This window comes from Cornus florida, unplaced genomic scaffold, assembly GCF_030987335.1.
Source record: "Cornus florida cultivar Cherokee Brave unplaced genomic scaffold, ASM3098733v1 CherokeeBrave_3.0.0_Hap2_Chr03, whole genome shotgun sequence".
Classification (NCBI taxonomy): domain Eukaryota; kingdom Viridiplantae; phylum Streptophyta; class Magnoliopsida; order Cornales; family Cornaceae; genus Cornus; species Cornus florida.
This window is the reverse complement of record NW_026775573.1, coordinates 9,114,308-9,138,389: the sequence shown is the minus strand read 5'-3', so window position 1 is coordinate 9,138,389 and position 24,082 is coordinate 9,114,308. Positions and strand designations below refer to the sequence as shown.

Below are 24,082 nucleotides of genomic sequence, written 5' to 3'. Positions count from 1 at the left end.
AACAAAAAAAGGTTCAAGTTTATTGAAGATCTATTTCATAGATGTCCTCAAGCTCACAAGTGTTTGTATACATAAGGTCATATAAAACAAATGAATGAGTTTTTTTGGAAAGTAACAAATGAATTGAGTTCTTGATTGATATTGTGATACCAAACTGGTCCTGAGAAGAGGCACACATTCTAATTTTCCTTAGAAAACGGACTATCCCAAGTTCATTGTAGAGCAATTCTAAAATATATATATATATATTTTTTCAGGATAAGAATGCTAGATTAAAAGTTCCAAACTCTCAGGTACAACGGGAAGACAACCCAACCGTTGAATTACAAATGTTTTTGCAAGAGCAATTCTAAATTTTACTTCTCCACTTTAGGCATTGCCAATAAAATAATTGTATTCTAGATCAAGTGTTATATATATATATATATATATATATATATATATATATATATAAATTAATTGTATTCTAGATCAAGTGTTAAGTATATATATATATATATATATATATATATAACAATTATATTTTAGATCAAGTGCTATATATATGTAACGTTCTGATCTCTTGAATAATTAATTAAGGTGGATCTCACTGCAACATTTGACATTTTAAATAAATATATATTCATTATTCAATGATAAATGATGTTTCGGTCACTTAAAATTTTAGCATATTTTAACTGTCACTTACCAGCGATATTCAAATTGCATATCAAACATACTTGATTAGATAAGCGCTTAATACATTCAGAATTAAGTGCTGAATTAAATAATCAAACAACATAAATAATAGTCATGGAATAAATAATAAGAACAGAAGTTGACTTCACTATATAAGTTGTGCCCTTTTTGGTCATTTCATAAAATCATTTTTTTTCTAACTAATGTGTGAAATGTCTAAGTAAGAGTAATTGAATTATTGAACATATTAGGTGCTGTTTGATAAAATTAAAAATTAAGTACTGAAATTTTTAAGTACTAAATTTTAAGTACTTAAGTTTTAAGTGATAATTAAAAACATAAATATTTTTTTAAAAAAATCAGTATTCAGCTTTTAGTGATAAGTGATATTCATGTTACTTAAAATTTTACCCCATTTTAACATTTTCAGCGATATTCAAATTGGGTTATCGAACACACTTAATTGAACAAGCCTTAACCCGTTTAGAATTAAGCGTTATCAAACAACATAACTTATTTGCACAATTGGTGTTTAATATGTTTAATATGCTCCGTAAGCATAATAGATATTTTGAATACAGTTATTTTATAATCCGTACAATCAATATATATATATATATATATATATATATATGTATGTATACAGTTGACATAAAATAAAATTATTCTATACATATAAATAATACTTTATCTAGAATACAATTAATTTATACATATACATAACACTTGATCTAGAATAAAATTATTTTATGGATATAGGCATATAACACTTGATCTAGAATAAAATTCTCTCTCTATATATAACACTTGATCTAGAATATAATTATTTTATACATATATGTATATGTATTTTATACATACATATATGTATACATATATGATCAGTGTTATCTAGAATACAATTATTTTATATACGTATGTTCTTAAAAAAAACCTCGCGAATTGACTTGGGTTACGGGTGTGGTTCTGGTCGTATTGACTGCATCTTTTGGCGTAACGGGTTATTCCTTACCTTGGGACCAAATTGGTTATTGGGCAGTAAAAATTGTAACGGGTGTGCCTGAAGCGATTCCCGTAATAGGAACGCCTTTGGTAAAATTATTGTGGGGAAGTGCTAGGGTGGGACAATCCACCTTGACTCGTTTTTATAGTTTACACACTTTTGTATTGCCCCTTCTTATTGCCGTATTTATGTTCAGGACGATCTCTTGCTCACTTATGAGCAAGAGATTTTATCCACCTTTTATGGATTAAGAATTGTTAGACTTGTTTGTTGCAGAAGTTTGAATTGAATAATTTTTAATTTTCTATTTATACTTAGTTTAGCAATTTATTGTAACTATTCGGCGCAAGAATCAATTTTCTTTCCTAAAATATAATTTTAGGGTGAATGTGGTTTGTAAAAGGTAGAGGAGGTTTTATTGTATTTGGAAAGGAAATTGTAAAAGGTGGAGGGCGTTTTGTTGTATTTGAAAAGGAGATAAAGTTTAGAATGTCACCATTGGATAGAGTCACTATAAAAGACTTAGATAAAATCTCTCACTCAAAAGCAATAGATCAGGACTTTACATAATATATCACTTTATCTAAAATATACTCGGTAAGTATATATTTAACACGTAGAATACAATTAATTTATATATATATATATATATATAACTTGATCTAGAATATAATTATTTTATTGGCAATAGGTAAAGTGGAGAAGTCAAATTTAAAATTGCTCTTGTAAATTTCTTTATAACACAGCTGTTGGATTGTTTCTTGTTGTTTCAGGAGTTTGGTTTGGAACGTTGTACCTTAACTTCTAATTTAAAATTCTTATCTTGAATATATATATATATATATATATATATATATATATTTTAGAATTGCTCTTCAATGAACTTGGGGTAGTCCATTTTCTAAGGAAAATTAGAATTTGTGCCTCTTCTCAGGACCAGTTTGGTATTACAATATCAATCAAGAACTCGTTCATTTGTTTTATATGACCTTATATTTATGTATACAAACACTTGTGATCTTGAAGACATCTATGAAATATATCTTCAAATAAACTTGAATTTTTTTTTTTTTTTTTTTTTTTTTTTAGTGAAGAATTTGTGCAGTGCATGTGTGACAATAGATTATATATGTCAGGCGGTGAATTTTAAAGTGATTTGCAAAAGTTCAACATTGTAGGTATCACTCACCTCTCATTTTTTTTTTTATTAACTTAAAAGAAGGAGGCAAGTTTATGATGACACCGATGTTGGGTTAATTTCACTGACATGGTCAAATGTAGAACTCTCATACTATGTAAAATGATAGAAATATCTTTTGACTTTGTCAAAAAGTTCTTTTAACCTAAAGAATTATATTTAGAGGAGCGTTGAACACAGTCGCGCAAGCAACTGTCCATTCACAGTCGCACCTCTTATTGTTGGAAAATTAATTATAAAAAATTTAATTAATGCGTCTTTTCCTATTTTATTGGAACTACGAAATTTTAACTTTTAGGACCAAATTACCCTTTTATATTTATTCTTTCTTTTTTATCCTACTTGTACGTGTTTACCTATATAATCTTTAATTCTTTCTTTGCTTACATACCTTATTCTTTTTTCTTTTCTTTTTCTTTTTTTCTTTTTTTCTTTTTTTTTTTTTAACTATTTATATACTCGGGTTTCTCACTATTTCTCCCCTCTATTCTCTAGATCCATATTAAAGAGAGAGAGAGAAAAAAAAAAATGTTATGTAAATTGATTGTTTCTTTCCTTTTTTTTTTTCTTTTTTTTTTTCATTTATCTTCTTTTCTTTGTTCACACACATATATAGTAATTTACTGTGAATAGATTAGAAAACCATACTTCTCTTGTTTCACATATTAACTAAAATTCAAATTTTATAATATTACATCAATTAAAACTTAATCTCATACGGTTATTTCAATTAAATTATATAAAATCTAATAAAAAATCCATCAAGGTGGAATATATCTATATATATATATATATATATATATATAAGGCAAGTGAACAAAAAAACAGAAAGAAAGTAAATAATTAAAAAAGAAATAATGAAATATAGCCATATATATCCAATCAGGAAAGAAAGAAAAAAAAGAAGACAATTGTTAAAAATAAAGTTAATATATGTAACAAAGGAAAGAAAGAAGGTTATTAGGTATAAAGAAAGAAGAAATAATTTAAAAGGGTAATTTGGTCTTAAAGTTGAAGTTTTAAAAAATTAGGAAAGACACATTATTTTTAACCAATTAGAAGGCCACTGTGAATGGACAGTGACTTGCACAACTGTGTTTAGCACTCCTCTTATATTTAAAAGAATAGAGCATGTTTGGCTGAGCTTCTGTAGCCTTAAAATGGGCTTCAAAGTCCAGAAAGTCCTTTGCCAATAAATTATCCCCAAATACTTTATAAATTTTCAATTATATTATATTAAAGTTTGTACAAAAGTAAAAAAAAAAAAAAAAATAGAAAAAAAAGACGCCTAATTTATCTTCCATAGGAGTATTTAAAGGAACAAAATCTCGCGAAGTTAGAATGGGCAATCAGACACATGCATCATATGTATGAGAATTTTCATTTTGAAAACCATATATTAATTAATCAAATTCCATACTTTAATTAATTTTAATACTGACCAACGCTCAATCGCAAATCGGACCCAACAGTTGTGAACATCCAAACCCTCATCGCCTGCAGCACCACCACGGCGGCGGTAACACCATCCCCATCCCATAACCGCCACCACCGCCTCACCCCACCACCGCCTGCTGCTCCTCCACCGCCGCCACCATCCCCACCCACACAATCACCAGCGACCTCCTCGTCTCCGGTCACCTCCGGCCATCTGCCTCTCGGCGGCGCAGAGACCCGGTGGATTAGCTCCGGGCTCAATTCTTACCAGAACATCGGACGATTCCTTGGCAGCCGGCCATGGAGTTGACGCAAATGTACTCGTCGGAGGTGGCGCGTGAGCTGACTGCGGTGACAGACTTGAGGAATGCCTCTTTGTATTCAGGCTGGCTGGTAGCAGTGCCAAAGTCTTCGAGGCCTGCGTCTTAGACGAAGATTAGGAAACCTACACCTAATTCAATGAAATGAGCTAAAAAAGAGTGTTTTGAAATTACATAAATACCTCTTTTTTTTAATGGGATGGCAAATTTTAATGGAACAACTTTATCCTCCCATGAAAATGGGGGAATAAATATAGAAGCATTTAGAATGAGAAAGTAATGGGGCAATTTGTCTTTTTATGTTTGTTGACATTTTGAATTAAAAATGAATTAAAAAAATAAAGATAAAATTATCTTTTTACATGTTGACGGAGATGTAAAATTGAATCTAAATAATAATAATTTTTAAAAATTATTTCAAAATAATATTTGATCAAACCTGAGGAATTTTAGTAAAATTAATACTAATTTTTGACTTTTGAAATACAAAATGTTCAAAAAATAGTTGTAAGTCATCCTCTTGTTGCCTATGTTAAAATATTAGAAAGAAAAATTTCTTTGAGACTACAATCAGCTGATCAAAATTGGAATAAAACTTGCTAAAATTGTGACATGAATAATTAATTAAGGTGGATCTCACTGCAACATTTGACATTTTAAATAAATATATATTCATTATTGTCATAACACTCGCTATATAACGATACACGCACTTCTTGCGACTCATCATCAACATCTTTAGCTAGTTCTTGTCATCTTTGTTCATACACGACTTCATCCATGGAAGTCTCAACCACTAAAAACTCTATTGATGGAGATTACAATAGGGCAAAAGCAGTGAATGAATTCGACAGAACAAAAGCTGGAGTTAAAGGACTTGCGGATGCTGGAATTACCAGCATCCCCAGGATCTTCATCAACCCTCCAGAGAAGCTTCAAAAATCATCAAACACTACACGCCAAATCCCCATTGTAGACCTCAAAGGCTTTGAAAATGGTGGCCAACGTCGGCATGAGATTGTCAATGAAATCCGCGAAGCATCAGAAACATGGGGGTTCTTTCAACTTGTCAACCATGGAGTACCAGATAGTGTAATGGATGGGATGATAGAAGGTATTCGACGATTCCATGAGCAACCTGCAGAGACAAAGATGGAGTTTTATAGCCGTGATCGAACACAAAGTGTGAGATATTACAGCAACGAATTTCTCCATTCAAGTAAAGCTGCTGCAAATTGGGCGGATTCATTATCTTTTGTTTTCAAAGATGATATGGTGAACCGGGATGTGTTACCTTCAGTCGCCAGGTATCATCATACTTGCAAAGTGTTTTTTTTTTTTTTTCAATTATTTATTATTATTATTTTTAAAAATACATATTTCGAGTATCAAAGCACAAATACTTTACAAGGAAACATTTTTTGTTTGGGATGTAATCTCATATATATTTGCATATACGTTTCTAATACTTCTTTAATGTATTCACAATTTTGAAACACGTGTTTAAACTTTAAAGACTTGTAAATGGATCAGATTCGAACATGATCAGTGCTGGTCCGATCTCTATGCTCGATTCGATCCTATTGCATCCGATAATTCGATAAATATTTTGTTAATAAATTCATATCCGATTTTGTTAAAAAACGGATATCCGATCCGATAATCCTATCTGAACCGATCAGATAAGGGGGTGTGTGTACAATTTTTAAAATTTTTGTAATATATATATATATATATATGTGTGTGTGTATATATATGTGTGTGTCAAAAGAGAATAAAAATAATAAATAAAATATGAAAAATATAATTATATAAAAATTTCTGAATAAGAAAACATAAAGAGAGTTAAAAAAGAGAGGAGAAAATAATGATAAGAATATTTTGATAATACATAAATATTATATTATAAAATTAGATTATATATTTAATATATTGTATAATATATTATTTTGAATCGGATTATTATCGCATCGGATCGACCATAGTTCATATCCGATTTGTTTAACTAACAGATTATCGGATTCGGATCGTTATGGGTTATCAGATTAAATCTTCAATTCATATATGAGTTGTCGGACCAAAATCCGATCCATTGACATGTCTATTTAATAAAAACACATGTATTTGGCCACAAAATGTAACTTTTTTTATTAAAATCATTGTATAATTGTTAGGATAAGCATAACAAGGTGTTCTAAATACTTCAACATTATTCTTCTTCAAAAAAAAAAAATAAATAAACGGTAATAAGAAAGAGAGGGAGAATTGGGTTATGATGAGGAGATATAAGGAAATGCTGGTTATATTTTTGTTATGAGGAAATGTTAGTAATTAATACACACACAGATTGTGATCAACAATTATTGTTTTAGATTTATATGTACTTTTAAAATTTTATGCAAGTCTACATAAAAACATTATATATATATATATATATATATATATATATATATATATATATATATGTTGCTATGTTAGTATCTTTATCCTGTCGTGTTCGTGCCCCCCTAACTATATAAATTTTTTTGTTTTACCCTGATAAAAAATAGTTGTTCTATAAATAAATTCAATGTCTCAAAATTCGTAGAAATTTCACTTGGGCCCTTCCAATATATATATATATATATATATATATATATATATATATATATATATTTTCCAAACTCACTATCTTTTAGGCTAATAAACAAGTATTTTGAAAAGACTATATACACTATCTTTTAGGCTAATAAACAAGTATTTTGAAAAGAATATATATTAGCCTAAAAGATAGTGAGTTTGGAAAAAATATATATAATATATATAACTTGTATTTTCAAAATTCATACAAATATAAGCCCATGTTGGACATCAATTAAAAAATAAATAAAAAAAATAAAAATAAAAAAAGAGGAATTGCACCTAGTCCCCTCATGTTTAATAAAAATATATGAACCTCCTTTCTATAATATTTTTGTTAGATGGTGTTAACACGGGAAAAAAATTATTTTCAATTATATACTCAGGTTTACAAGTCTTTGCAACATTGGAGGAAAAGAACCTCTAGTAGTAAAGCTATGAGACTTAGTGCCTCATGAAATATTAAGTTTCAGGTTCAAATCCTCTTGAGTACGATCAATTTCTTAGAGGCAATAGGACTTAGTGCCTCTTGAAGCATTAAGTTTCAGATTCGATGTTTCGAATCCTCTCGAGTGCGATTAACTTAGTGCATCATGAAGTATTAAGTCTCAAGTTTGAATTATCTCGAGTGCGATTGATTCCTTAGGGGCAATGACCCCGGATATGGTATGAGTTTTACCCAATTCATGTGGAGGGTAATAACAACAATGATATCATATTTTTTAGTATTTTTAGTTGTTTTATCAGATCTTGCAGGATTTTGTTTAGTTAAAATGGTTCTTTTATTTCATTATTAATCTTTCATTAAGGTAATATTAGTGTTGTAGGTGAAGTCCACAAATACTTAATTTTGTTTGTGCAGGAGAGAAGTGGAAGAGTACGTGAAATGCATAATCATACTGAAGGAGCAACTAAGTGAACTACTATCGGAAGCTCTAGGACTGAGCAGCGACTATTTGGGAAGCACAGAGTGCATGAAGAGTGCAGCATTTTTGTGCCACTATTACCCAATTTGCCCACAGCCTGAACTGACTCTAGGCTTGAGCCAACATACAGACCTGCCTTTTCTAACTATTCTCCTTAAAGATAGCATTAGGGGCCTTCAAATTCGCCTTCAAGATCAATGGGTTGATGTGCACCCTGTCCCAGGAGCTCTTATAGCAAACATCGGAGATTTTATGCAGGTATAGTTCAAAACAATGAATTACTTGTTCATTAGTAGATGTTAATATCCTTAAACAACAACAAAGCCTCTCTCTCTATTTCTAACCCTACTCGCGGTAACTTTGGTCTTCTCAAAATGTGCAGCTTATCACCAACGATAAGTTCAAAAGTTTGGAGCACAGAGTACTGGCGCGATCAGTCGGACCAAGGGTGTCTGCTGCTTGTTTCTTCCATCCCAGCACTAGGAATATATCTAAGCAGTATGGACCTATAAAGGAACTTCTATCGGACATCAATCCACCTATATACAAGGAAGTTCGGTTCACAGATTTAATTGCCGTGAAGGGCAAGAGGTTTGGACTGAATGGTACTCATTCCTCAGTTCTTCCTCTATTCAAGCTTTGATGAGCAATTGCTAGTAACAGAAAGACTGAACAATAGTTGGATTTTTGCTAAGTTCTAATGTTGCAAAAAGTACTGCTACAATGCCCAATGGATAGAGTCCGACAAGGACTCTTTGTCGGCAATAAATAAAATAAACTCTCTCATCTCTTTCAGTGTTGTAATAAATGTCACACATCCGTGGCAACAAAAACTGGTCGCAAAGTTTATCATTTCCCTGTTTAAAAATGATTGGAGAGTCAAAAACTGCAATAGATATGTAATAATTTTTCTAATAACAAAATGTCCATGAGTTCTCTGTATTATTATTAATCATTCTATTGGTAGTTAAGGTTACAGTGGAATCTCCATTCATCTTTCTACACTTTCCATAAATCAAGCAAAATAAACTGGCCTTAATTAGATATTAGAACTAATATATTATTTTTTAAAACAAAATAAATTAACATGCAAGCCATGCCATATGTTTGTTGATCTACGATTCTGATGGAATATAAAACTGGGCTTTAGATGTTAGAATCACTATAAACACAGTCACTGTAGCTTGACAAATAAACAAAAAAAGAGTCAATATCTTCTCAATACGCAGAAAAGCAATAACTAGCCAGCGTTTTACAACCCGCGAAGCCGATCTATAATGTTCCTTTTATTCTTATGCCATACTTGTACAACGGTATTGTGATGGAGGCTGCAGAACTCCACTGAATGAAACACCTTTTGGATCATGCCCTTGCATGTACCTTTTGTCTCCCTTGTATATTCTATCCCATCCATAGCTTTAAAACTCTATCTTTACCACCGGATGCTACCTTCTCACCATCTGGACTCCAATCAACAGCTAGCAAAAACCTAGAAAAACCCAGTTGGAAAGAACACGGATAAATTAATCAAAATATTCTGAAAAAATATGTGTGAAGTGGCTTTTTTGGAGGGGAAAGTACCTCATCTGCATGACCTGGAAGATCTTGTTTCAACTTCTGCGTCCGGATATCCCAAACCTGGAAAGCAGAACAATACAAATTTAAACTTCATAAATGGGTGTGCCCTAGAACAATACAAATTTAAACTGCACACTTTTCGATAATACAACGGTGTCCGCAGCCCATTTCAAGTCAAATCTGACCCCTACAACTGCATACAATCTCTACAATTTATGTGAGCCGTGTAAGCTTGAGAAGAGCTGAACACATACATGTCTGGTTCCTAGGCCGTAGCCACAGCCAACTCAACCATGCAAGTTAGTGATGAATGCAACTTTTTTACCAAAATTAAGTTACAGGTCCTATAAATGCCCAAAGAAATTTCAATTCCATGTTCTCAATGCTCAAAATGAGGTCCACTTTGTTGTTCTATGTGGCACTTAAGATAGCTGTGTTAACATGACATCTGTGGGGTCATTAGGGCTGTCATAAGTATATTACTTACATTTCTTTTATCATCATTTTTTGTGATTACTCAAATAAATAGCTATATCTATTGCTTCCATAAACGGCCATTGCCTGGTGCTGTGGCAAAACGGGCTGTAAAATGTGAGAATGTGGTTCCAATTCTGAGAGCAGCCACTTTGTCCAAATAATTAATACCAGAGTTCAGGTCTATGTCTAATCTGCCCCTCCCAGCCACTTATTAACAGGGACCACTACGTAATGACCCTTTTTTTATTATTTCTACAATGCCTCAAAGGATGAACTTGTGCCCTCAAATGCTATGGCGTAAAACAAAGAATGATTCATCAGCAATGAGAGTTATGGGGCACAAAGAACCACAACAAATGCAAGCTCTAGAAAATACCTTCAGTGTCGAGTCTTTGCTCCCACTTAAAAGCAATCTACTGTCAGCAGACCAGCTGCACACAACATGAAATACAATGATTAGCTATAGAAATAGAACAAACATGAACAATAACACAAACATAGTAGAAAAAATTGAAACCTTATCTGATAGACAGGGCCTACATGGCCCCGGAAAGCGACAAGAAATTTTCCTGTGTTACCATTCCACAACTTGACTGACTTGTCAAATGAAGCACTTGCCACCCATTGTCCATCAGGAGAGAAGTAAACATGGTTCACAAGCTGGAAGAAAGTAACAAGTTTAAGTCTCACCAGCTGAGCTTCAAGAAAGAACGCAGTAGATATATACAATTGACATTTACTTGGAATATATGTGTCTATACAACATTATAACTACATGCTTAGTATAACTGAACTTGATTTATGGTAAAAACTTTCCAGTACAAGATCATTACTCAATATTTTGGATGAGGGAATTTTTTTGTACAACCAGGTAATGCTTGGATGATGTTTTCTACAAGACAGGATAGACAAATACCTGCCATAACAGCCCCCTCTCAACCAATTTTTAAACATAATGCAATTCAAGCAAATAGGAAACCAAAATGCTTCTTTGAAGTGGTGAAATAACCGCAGAATGTAATATGGTTATACAACTTGGTCTGTTCCAGTAGTCATTAAAGGCTCAAGGCTCACCTTTGGAGACTAGGCGCGAGGCGCACACTTGAGTGAAGTGAGGTGCACAATTGAAATTTTAAATTACCACAATAACATTCATATCTCACAAGTCATACCAATATTCTAAAAATTAATATCAAATACAAAAAAGTAAATCCATCAACTATGTAAGCATTAAAGAACCATAAAACAGAGCACATATTTGTTTTCTTGAATGGAAAAACAGAGCACATAAAGAAACAAATCTATTAAAAAAACTGTTAACAAGAAAAGAAAAAGAAAAATAGAGCCATAAAAAAAAGAGGCAGAGACAAAAGAAGTAGATGAGAAGAAAGAGAAAGTGTTAAAGAATAAAAAGGAGAAAAAATAAAGCCCAAAAAAAAACAAAAAAAAAGGCAGAGAGAGAAGAGAACTAGACGGAGAGAGAGAAGTAAACAAAGATGAGAAGGGTGGAGTAGAGAAGAAGAAGAAGAAGAAGAAAGACCTGTCATGGCTTCGTCGTTGGTCTCATAGTCTCACTCTTTCTATGTTCGGTCTTGGACTTTCTTATTTGTTTATTCTTTTGAACACAAGTTTATTCTCTCATATGCTTAGGCTTTCTTATTTGTTTATTATGTTGCTAAAAGTACCCTTTTGGGTTTAAGAGATAGAATAATTATTTAAAAAAAAAACAAAAAACAGCGAGGCGTGCCTAACAAATAGGACGAGGCGCAACCGAGGTGCGCGCCTAGTAGACATTAGTGAGCCTAGGATGACAACAGGCGCTAGACCTGCGTCTCGAGCCTAGGTGCCTAGGTGCACCTTTAACAACACTGGTCTGTCTAATGAATGAGATGAAGAACAAATTAACTGTAGATGTTTTCTGTTACACCTGTTGATATTCCGATTGAGCAGAATCATCGGTTAGCTGATTCTGAGGGGGAGTTGTTGTCAAATATTGGTCAGTATCAACGACTTGTGGGGAAGTTCATCTATTTATCCATGACTCGACCTGACATTACTTATGCCGTGAGTGTCGTGAGTTAATTCATACACTCTCCTCGTGCCCTTCACCTTGATGCAACTATTTGGATCCTTCGCTAGTTAAAAGGGTGTCTAGGCCGTGGTATTTTATTTGTCAATCATGGTCACTTACGAGTTGAGGCTCGGACAGATGCTGATTATGCAGGATCAATTTCAGATAGGAGGTCTATTTCAGGTTATTGTACCACTATTGGTGGTAACTTGGTTACTTGGCGCAGTAAGAAGTAGGATGTTGTCTCTCGATCTAGTACAGAGGCAGAGTATAGGGCTATGGCTCTTAGGGTAGGTGAGTTGCTTTGGCGGAAAACCTTGATGACAGACTTGTGCCTTCGAGTGTCGATTCCATTCTCACTCTACTGCGACAACAAGTCTGCCATTAGTATAGCAGCAAATCCCGTTCAGCATGACAGGACCAAGCATATAGAGGTGGACCGTTACTTCATTCGATAGAAGATCATCTCTGGTCAAATTTGCACTTCGTTTGTCACAAGCTCTCAACAGGTTGCAGACTTTTTTACAAAGGGCATCAACAAAAATTGTGTTTGAGAATGCATTGTCCAAATTGGGCGTTTCAGATATCCACGCGCGTACCAACTTAAGGGGAATGTTAGCATATATGATACCACGATTTATGGTATGACTTACCATAATAGCAGAGATTTGACTATGCACATGTTAGCATATATGATACCACTATTTATGGTATGACTTACCATAAAAGCAGAGAGTTGACTATGCTATAGAATATGCAATAAAATATGCTTTAGAGTAAGTTGTAATTTGATTTTGATTTGATTTAGTTTCATTTCTTGTAATACGAACATGTGCTCATTTTATCTATAAATATTAGAGATGTGAATGAGTAATTCATATCATTCAAGCCTTTAAGCAATTATCTCATTTCTCTTCTTTTTTATATATTTCTACTGTGTATAATAGTCAAAGAAGGCACTATGATTGGTGAAGGACTTTGCTCCACCTTTATATAAAAATATTTATAAGCCTGACCTGACTCAAGGCTTGAGCCAACATACAGACCTGCCTTTTCTAACTCTTCTCCTCCAAGATGGCATTGGTGGCCTTCAAAGTCTTCATCAAGATCATTGGGTTGATGTGCATCCTGTCCCAAAAGCTCTTATAGCAAACCTTGGGGATTTTATGCAGGTATAGTTAAAACCAATGAATTACTTGTTCATTAGTCGTTTTATAATGTCCTTAAAACATATATAGACGGGTCTTATGGTAATCAAAGCTTTATTTATTTTTTCTAACTATTTGGGTTAGTTTACATGAATCTTATTTTTTGTCATTCTGCTCTATCTAAGCCAAGGCGTTAGTCAAAAATCACATGTTATCATATCATTCATTACTTACTCTACCCACGTCAACTTTGGTCTTTCTTTTTCTCTAATCTTAGTGTGAACTATGTAACGAGATATAATGGGTAATGCATTATCATACATATCACAATTTTTTTTTTTTTTTGGGTTTGATCTTTTTCTTCTTTTTGATTTCCTACATGTACAGCTTATCACCAACGATAAGTTCAAAAGTGTGGAGCACAGAGTACTGGCTCGATCAGTTGGACCAAGGGTATCAACTGCATGTTTCTTCTCTCCCAGCACTAGGAATGTATCTAAGCCGTGTGGACCTATAAAGGAACTTCTATCTGAGATCAATCCACCTATATACAAGGAAGTTCTTATCACAGATTTAGCCGCCGCGAGGTCTGAACTGAATGGTACTCGTTCCTCAGTTCTTCCTCTATTCAAGCTATGATGAGCAATTGCTAGTAACAGAAAGACTGAACAATAATTGGATTTTTGCTCAAATTTAATGTTGAAAAATGATCCGAAAACGTAGTAGATTTGTAATCACTTTTCTAGTAACAGAGTGCCTATCAGTTCTATAAAAACTATGATTACTAATTCTAGAGAGCTTGTTTTTATGGCCGTTGTTAAGGACTTCGGTTGTCAAGCACTCCATTCTTTCTCTTTCCAAGTGAAATTTCAGAAGAGTTGGTATATTACACAATGTTTGGTTATTATAATTTTGATACCAAAATTGCCCTTAGGGTTCTTACTTGCCAAATGCAAATTCCCTTTAATTTCTTTTTCACGTTCCGCCCACCTTCCTCTGCGAATCTCTCCTCATAAAAATGGAAGCCGACAATAGCACCAACACTAGAAGGAAAAAAAAAAAAAGCCTCCCCAAGTCCTACACGAATAAACTACCATAACAAAATTGAAGCAACACAATAGAACCAATACCAATATATATATATATATATATATATATATATATATATAAAGGCAAATGACCAATCACGAATAAGTACAGAGTGCTAGAAAAAAAAAAACCACTAACGAACTTGACTTGTAAAGCAATTATAGAAGAAAATATTAGAGTTAAACAAAAAAATAAATTACATATAAAAAAATAAAAAAAAAAACCTTGATAATTTACAATTACATATTTATGAATACATAGGCACACAAAATCGATCATATTATATAATAAATTATTTGATTGATGACTCAATATTCTTTTTGACATTACAATAAATGCCTTTTAGGAATTATATATACATTGGAGTCTTTATTGAGAAAGTAATTTGGAAACTATTTTGTCATTCTTTATCGCGCTCGCATGCGGATGCTAAAATTAAATATTAAAATAAAAACTAAAGCGGGATGCTAAAATATGAAAATGAAAACTGAAACTAAACTTTTTGGTCAACGAAAGGTAAAAATGAGTTGGAATTCTAAAAGAGTCCCACAAAGAGATAAAATATCATAAAATTAAGGAGGGCAATTATAATATTGAAAATATAAGAAGTACTAGACATTGAGTGATGTAAGGACTCTTTTGTAATTTAATTTTTAAAGAAAGAGGGTTTGAATGTCAGAGGATAATTATGGAGTGTCAATATTAAGTCTCTTATTTTATACATACACTTATGTATAACGCTTGATCTAAAATATAATTATTATATATATATATACAAGGTTAAGTGTTAAAAACACCTATGAGTATACTCAGTATATCACTTTAACTCTTCATTTTTTAAATATGTTATTATCTCTCTTATTTTTATAAAAATACTATGTAAAACACCCATCAAACACACCAAGAAAACAAAAATTAAATAACAATTCTTTGAGATGACAATCCAAAATTAACATTTTGTGCCTCAAAAGTCAAAATGTTATGGATGGTTGTTTTACGTAAATAATTAGCTGTTGTTATTGCAGAGGCAACAAGATGACGGCGTACAACTATTTTTTAACATTTTGTGCCTCAAAGTCAAAATGTGATAATTTTAATCATACCTAATAACAAAACTGAGGTAAAAAAAATAAGATCGATGTCTCATAGGCTTGCGTCCTTCTTTTAGGTTACTAGAGAAAGATGAGAGGTGAGTGATACCTACTGACATATATAATATCTTGTCACGCATGCACTGCAACAAAAAAAGGTTCAAGTTTATTGAAGATCTATTTCATAGATGTCCTCAAGCTCACAAGTGTTTGTATACATAAGGTCATATAAAACAAATGAATGAGTTTTTTTGGAAAGTAACAAATGAATTGAGTTCTTGATTGATATTGTGATACCAAACTGGTCCTGAGAAGAGGCACACATTCTAATTTTCCTTAGAAAACGGACTATCCCAAGTTCATTGTAGAGCAATTCTAAAATATATATATATATATTTTTTCAGGATAAGAATGCTAGATTAAAAGTTCCAAACTCTCAGGTACAACGGGAAGACAACCCAACCGTTGAATTACAAATGTTTTTGCAAGAGCAATTCTAAATTTTACTTCTCCACTTTAGGCATTGCCAATAAAATAATTGTATTCTAGATCAAGTGTTATATATATATATATATATAAATTAATTGTATTCTAGATCAAGTGTTAAGTATATATATATATATATATATATATATATATATATATATAACAATTATATTTTAGATCAAGTGCTATATATGTAACGTTCTGATCTCTTGAATAATTAATTAAGGTGGATCTCACTGCAACATTTGACATTTTAAATAAATATATATTCATTATTCAATGATAAATGATGTTTCGGTCACTTAAAATTTTAGCATATTTTAACTGTCATTTACCAGCGATATTCAAATTGCATATCAAACATACTTGAAATTTTAGCATATTTTAACTGTCATTTACCAGCGATATTCAAATTGCATATCAAACATACTTGATTAGATAAGCGCTTAATACATTCAGAATTAAGTGCTGAATTAAATAATCAAACAACATAAATAATAGTCATGGAATAAATAATAAGAACAGAAGTTGACTTCACTATATAAGTTGTGCCCTTTTTGGTCATTTCATAAAATCATTTTTTTTCTAACTAATGTGTGAAATGTCTAAGTAAGAGTAATTGAATTATTGAACATATTAGGTGATGTTTGATAAAATTAAAAATTAAGTACTAAAATTTTTAAGTACTAAATTTTAAGTACTTAAGTTTTAAGTGATAATTAAAAAAATAAATATTTTTTTAAAAAAATCAGTATTCAGCTTTTAGTGATAAGTGATATTCATGTTACTTAAAATTTTACCCCATTTTAAGCGATGTTTAACATTTTCAGCGATATTCAAATTGGGTTATCAAACACACTTAATTGAACAAGCCTTAACCCGTTTAGAATTAAGCGTTGAATTGAGTTATCAAACAACATAACTTATTTGCACAATTGGTGTTTAATATGTTTAATATGCTCCGTAAGCATAATAGATATTTTGAATACAGTTATTTTATAATCCGTACAATCAATATATATATATATATATATATATGTATGTATACAGTTGACATAAAATAAAATTATTCTATACATATAAATAATACTTTATCTAGAATACAATTAATTTATACATATACATAACACTTGATCTGGAATAAAATTATTTTATGGATATAGGCATATAACACTTGATCTAGAATAAAATTCTCTCTCTATATATAACACTTGATCTAGAATATAATTATTTTATACATATATATATATATATAACACTTGATCTAGAATATAATTATTTTATACATATATGTATATGTATTTTATACATACATATATGTATACATATATGATCAGTGTTATCTAGAATACAATTATTTTATATACGTATGTTCTTAAAAAAACCTCGCGAATTGACTTGGGTTACGGGTGTGGTTCTGGTCGTATTGACTGCATCTTTTGGCGTAACGGGTTATTCCTTACCTTGGGACCAAATTGGTTATTGGGCAGTAAAAATTGTAACGGGTGTGCCTGAAGCGATTCCTGTAATAGGAACGCCTTTGGTAAAATTATTGTGGGGAAGTGCTAGGGTGGGACAATCCACCTTGACTCGTTTTTATAGTTTACACACTTTTGTATTGCCCCTTCTTATTGCCGTATTTATGTTCAGGACACTTATGGATTAAGAATTCTTATGAGCAAGAGATTTTATCCACCTTTTATGGATTAAGAATTGTTAGACTTGTTTGTTGCAGAAGTTTGAATTGAATAGTTTTTAATTTTCTATTTATACTTAGTTTAGCAATTTATTGTAACTATTCGGCGCAAGAATCAACTTTCTTTCCTAAAATATAATTTTAGGGTGAATGTGGTTTGTAAAAGGTAGAGGCGGTTTTATTGTGTTTGGAAAGGAAATTGTAAAAGGTGGAGGGCGTTTTGTTGTATTTGAAAAGGAGATAAAGTTTAGAATGTCACCATTGGATAGAGTCACTATAAAAGATGTAGATAAAATCTCTCACTCAAAAGCAATAGATCAGGACTTTACATAATATATCACTTTATCTAAAATATACTCGGTAAGTATATATTTAACACGTAGAATACAATTAATTTATATATATATATATAACTTGATCTAGAATATAATTATTTTATTGGCAATAGGTAAAGTGGAGAAGTCAAATTTAAAATTGCTCTTGTAAATTTCTTTATAACACAGCTGTTGGATTGTTTCTTGTTGTTTCAGGAGTTTGGTTTGGAACGTTGTACCTCTAACTTCTAATTTAAAATTCTTATCTTGAATATATATATATATATATATATATATATTTTAGAATTGCTCTTCAATGAACTTGGGGTAGTCCATTTTCTAAGGAAAATTAGAATTTGTGCCTCTTCTCAGGACCAGTTTGGTATTACAATATCAATCAAGAACTCGTTCATTTGTTTTATATGACCTTATATTTATGTATACAAACATTTGTGATCTTGAAGACATCTATGAAATATATCTTCAAATAAACTTGAATTTTTTTTTTTTTTTTTTTTTTTTTAGTGAAGAATTTGTGCAGTGCATGTGTGACAATAGATTATATATGTCAGGCGGTGAATTTTAAAGTGATTTGCAAAAGTTCAACATTGTAGGTATCACTCACCTCTCATTTTTTTTTTTATTAACTTAAAAGAAGGAAGCAAGTTTATGATGACACCGATGTTGGGTTAATTTTACTGACACGGTCAAATGTAGAACTCTCATACTATGTAAAATTATAGAAATATCTTTTGACTTTGTCAAAAAGTTCTTTAACCTAAAGAATTATATTTAGAGGAGCGTTGAACACAGTCGCGCAAGCAACTGTCCATTCACAGTCGCACCTCTTATTGGCTGTCTTATTGGCTGGAAAATTAATTATAGAAAATTTAATTAATGCGTCTTTTCCTATTTTATTGGAATTATGAAATTTTAACTTTTAGGATCAAATTACCCTTTTATATTTATTCTTTCTTTTTTATCCTACTTGTACGTGTTTACCTATATAATCTTTAATTCTTTCTTTGTTTACATACCTTATTTTTTATTTTTTTTTATTTCTTTATTTTTTTTTTAACTATTTATATACTCGGGTTTCTCACTATTTCTCCCCTCTATTCTCTGGATCCATATTAAAGAGAGAGAGAGAAAAAAAAAAAATGTTATGTAAATTGATTGTTTCTTTCCTTTTTTTTTTTCATTTTTTTTTCATTTATCTTCTTTTCTTTGTTCACACACATATATAGTAATTTACTGTGAATAGATTAGAAAACCATACTTCTCTTGTTTCACATATTAACTAAAATTCAAATTTTATAATATTACATCAATTAAAACTTAATCTCATACGGTTATTTCAATTAAATTATATAAAATCTAATAAAAAATCCATCAAGGTGGAATATATCTATATATATATATATATATAAGGCAAGTGAACAAAAAAACAGAAAGAAAGTAAATAATTAAAAAAGAAATAATGAAATATAGACATATATATCCAATCAGGAAAGAAAGAAAAAAAAGAAGACAATTGTTAAAAATAAAGTTAATATATGTAACAAAGGAAAGAAAGAAGGTTATTAGGTATAAAGAAAGAAGAAATAATTTAAAAGGGTAATTTGGTCTTAAAGTTGAAGTTTTAAAATTTTAAAAAATTAGGAAAGACACATTATTTTTAACCAATTAGAAGGTCACTGTGAATGGACAGTGACTTGCACGACTGTGTTTAGCACTCCTCTTATATTTAAAAGAATAGAGCATGTTTGGCTGAGCTTCTGTAGCCTTAAAATGGGCTTCTAAGTCCAGAAAGTCCTTTGCCAATAAATTATCCCCAAATACTTTATAAATTTTCAATTATATTATATTAAAGTTTGTACAAAAGTGAAAAAAAAAAAAAAATAGAAAAAAAAGACGCCTAATTTATCTTCCATAGGAGTATTTAAAGGAACAAAATCTCGCGAAGTTAGAATGGGCAATCAGACACATGCATCATATGTATGAGAATTTTCATTTTGAAAACCATATATTAATTAATCAAATTCCATACTTTAATTAATTTTAATACTGACCAACACTCAATCGCAAATCGGACCCAACAGTTGTGAACATCCAAACCCTCATCGCCTGCAGCACCACCACGGCGGCGGTAACACCATCCCCATCCCATAACCGCCACCACCACCTCACCCCACCACCGCCTGCTGCTCCTCCACCGCCGCCACCATCCCCACCCACACAATCACCAGCGACCTCCTCGTCTCCGGTCACCTCCGGCCATCTGCCTCTCGGCGGCGCAGAGACCCGGTGGATTAGCTCCGGGCTCAATTCTTACCAGAACATCGGACGATTCCTTGGCAGCCGGCCATGGAGTTGACGCAAATGTACTCGTCGGAGGTGGCGCGTGAGCCGACTGCGGTGACAGACTTGAGGAATGCCTCTTTGTATTCAGGCAGGCTGGTAGCAGTGCCAAAGTCTTCGAGGCCTGCGTCTTAGACGAAGATTAGGAAACCTACACCTAATTCAATGAAATGAGCTAAAAAAGAGTGTTTTGAAATTACATAAATACCTCTTTTTTTTAATGGGATGGCAAATTTTAATGGAACAACTTTATCCTCCCATGAAAATGGGGGAATAAATATAGAAGCATTTAGAATGAGAAAGTAATGGGGCAATTTGTCTTTTTATGTTTGTTGACATTTTGAATTAAAAATGAATTAAAAAAATAAAGATAAAATTATCTTTTTACATGTTGACGGAGATGTAAAATTGAATCTAAATAATAATAATTTTTAAAAATTATTTCAAAATAATATTTGATCAAACCTGAGGAATTTTAGTAAAATTAATACTAATTTTTGACTTTTGAAATACAAAATGTTCAAAAAATAGTTGTAAGTCATCCTCTTGTTGCCTATGTTAAAATATTAGAAAGAAAAATTTCTTTGAGACTACAATCAGCTGATCAAAATTGGAATAAAACTTGCTAAAATTGTGACATGAATAATTAATTAAGGTGGATCTCACTGCAACATTTGACATTTTAAATAAATATATATTCATTATTGTCATAACACTCGCTATATAACGATACACGCACTTCTTGCGACTCATCATCAACATCTTTAGCTAGTTCTTGTCATCTTTGTTCATACACGACTTCATCCATGGAAGTCTCAACCACTAAAAACTCTATTGATGGAGATTACAATAGGGCAAAAGCAGTGAATGAATTCGACAGAACAAAAGCTGGAGTTAAAGGACTTGCGGATGCTGGAATTACCAGCATCCCCAGGATCTTCATCAACCCTCCAGAGAAGCTTCAAAAATCATCAAACACTACACGCCAAATCCCCATTGTAGACCTCAAAGGCTTTGAAAATGGTGGCCAACGTCGGCATGAGATTGTCAATGAAATCCGCGAAGCATCAGAAACATGGGGGTTCTTTCAACTTGTCAACCATGGAGTACCAGATAGTGTAATGGATGGGATGATAGAAGGTATTCGACGATTCCATGAGCAACCTGCAGAGACAAAGATGGAGTTTTATAGCCGTGATCGAACACAAAGTGTGAGATATTACAGCAACGAATTTCTCCATTCAAGTAAAGCTGCTGCAAATTGGGCGGATTCATTATCTTTTGTTTTCAAAGATGATATGGTGAACCGGGATGTGTTACCTTCAGTCGTCAGGTATCATCATACTTGCAAAGTGTTTTTTTTTTTTCTTTCAATTATTTATTATTATTATTTTTAAAAATACATATTTCGAGTATCAAAGCACAAATACTTTACAAGGAAACATTTTTTGTTTGGGATGTAATCTCATATATATTTGCATATACGTTTCTAATACTTCTTTAATGTATTCACAATTTTGAAACACGTGTTTAAACTTTAAAGACTTGTAAATGGATCAGATTCGAACATGATCAGTGCTGGTCCGATCTCTATGCTCGATTCGATCCTATTGCATCCGATAATTCGATAAATATTTTGTTAATAAATTCATATCCGATTTTGTTAAAAAACGGATATCCGATCCGATAATCCTATCCGAACCGATCAGATAAGGGGGTGTGTGTACAATTTTTAAAATTTTTGTAATATATATATATATATATGTGGGTGTGTGTATATATATATATATGTGTGTCAAAAGAAAATTTCCCTATGCTCGATTCGATCCGATTGCATCCGATAATTCGATAAATATTTTGTTAATAAATTCATATCCAATTTTGTTAAAAAACGGATATCCGATCCGATAATCCTATCCGAACCGATCAGATAAGGGGGTGTGTGTACAATTTTTAAAATTTTTGTAATATATATATATATATATATATATATATATATATGTGGGTGTGTGTATATATATATATGTGTGTGTCAAAAGAAAATAAAAATAATAAATAAAATATGAAAAATATAATTATATAAAAATTTCGGAATAAGAAAACATAAAGAGAGTTAAAAAAGAGAGGAGAAAATAATGATAAGAATATTTTGATAATATATAAATATTATATTATAAAATTAGATTATATATTTAATATATTGTATAATATATTATTTTGAATCGGATTATTATCGCATCGGATCGACCATAGTTCATATCCGATTTGTTTAACTAACAGATTATCGGATTTGGATCGTTATGGGTTATCAGATTAAATTTTCAATTCATATATGAGTTGTCGGACCAAAATCCGATCCATTGACATGTCTATTTAATAAAAACACATGTATTTGGCCACAAAATGTAACTTTTTTTTATTAAAATCATTGTATAATTGTTAGGATAAGCATAACAAGGTGTTCTAAATACTTCAACATTATTCTTCTTCAAAAAAAAAAAAAAAAAAAAATAAACGGTAATAAGAAAGAGAGGGAGAATTGGGTTATGATGAGGAGATATAAGGAAATGCTGGTTATATTTTTTATGAGGAAATGTTAGTAATTAATACACACACAGATTGTGATCAACAATTATTGTTTTAGATTTATATGTACTTTTAAAATTTTATGCAAGTCTACATAAAAACATTATATATATATATGTGTTGCTATGTTAGTATCTTTATCCTGTCGTGTTCGTGCCCCCCTAACTATATAAATTTTTTTGTTTTACCCTGATAAAAAATAGTTGTTCAATAAATAAGTTCAATGTCTCAAAATTCGTAGAAATTTCACTTGGGCCCTTCCAATATATATATATATATATATATTTTCCATACTCACTATCTTTTAGGCTAATAAACAAGTATTTTGAAAAGACTATATACACTATCTTTTAGGCTAATAAACAAGTATTTTGAAAAGAATATATATTAGCCTAAAAGATAGTGAGTTTGGAAAAAATATATATAATATATATAACTTGTATTTTCAAAATTCATACAAATATAAGCCCATGTTGGACATCAATTAAAAAATAAATAAAAAAAATAAAAATAAAAAAAGAGGAATTGCACCTAGTCCCCTCATGTTTAATAAAAATATATGAACCTTCTTTCTATAATATTTTTGTTAGATGGTGTTAACACGGGAAAAAAATTATTTTCAATTATATACTCAGGTTTACAAGTCTTTGCAACATTGGAGGAAAAGAACCTCTAGTAGTGAAGCTATGAGACTTAGTGCCTCATGAAATATTAAGTTTCAGGTTCAAATCCTCTTGAGTACGATCAATTTCTTAGAGGCAATAGGACTTAGTGCCTCTTGAAGCATTAAGTTTCAGATTCAATGTTTCGAATCCTCTCGAGTGCGATTAACTTAGTGCATCATGAAGTATTAAGTCTCGAATGCGATTGATTCCTTAGGGGCAATGACCCCGGATATGGTATGAGCTTTACCCAATTCATGTGGAGGGTAATAACAACAATGATATCATATTTTTTAGTATTTTTAGTTGTTTTATCAGATCTTGCAGGATTTTGTTTAGTTA

General features: G+C 31.4%; 1 protein-coding gene and 1 long non-coding RNA gene across 2 annotated transcripts; one reads left to right on the top strand and one right to left on the bottom strand.

Annotated features, from left to right (window-relative positions):
- Positions 1-5,416: 5,416 nt before the first annotated feature.
- On the top strand, positions 5,417-14,626 carry LOC132301069 (1-aminocyclopropane-1-carboxylate oxidase homolog 11-like). The gene is made up of 3 exons (XM_059798358.1): positions 5,417-5,943; positions 8,118-8,439; positions 13,843-14,626. Exons 1-3 carry the CDS (start codon positions 5,417-5,419, stop codon positions 14,092-14,094), a joined length of 1,101 nt encoding a protein of 366 aa, XP_059654341.1. The 3' UTR covers positions 14,095-14,626.
- LOC132299358 (uncharacterized) lies at positions 9,760-10,816 on the bottom strand. The gene is made up of 3 exons (XR_009480087.1): positions 10,754-10,816; positions 10,613-10,667; positions 9,760-9,819 (listed from the first exon to the last, which is right to left on the bottom strand). It is a non-coding gene; the product is annotated as an uncharacterized LOC132299358 (long non-coding RNA).
- Positions 14,627-24,082: the final 9,456 nt, after the last annotated feature.

Coding starts and splice junctions, on each gene's coding strand:
- LOC132301069 (XM_059798358.1), top strand. CDS start 5,417: ATGGAAGTCTCAACCACTAAAAACTCTATTGATGGAGATTACAATAGG. Junction 5,944..8,117: donor GTGTTACCTTCAGTCGCCAG/GTATCATCATAC, acceptor TTGTTTGTGCAG/GAGAGAAGTGGAAGAGTACG. Junction 8,440..13,842: donor ACATCGGAGATTTTATGCAG/GTATAGTTCAAA, acceptor CTACATGTACAG/CTTATCACCAACGATAAGTT.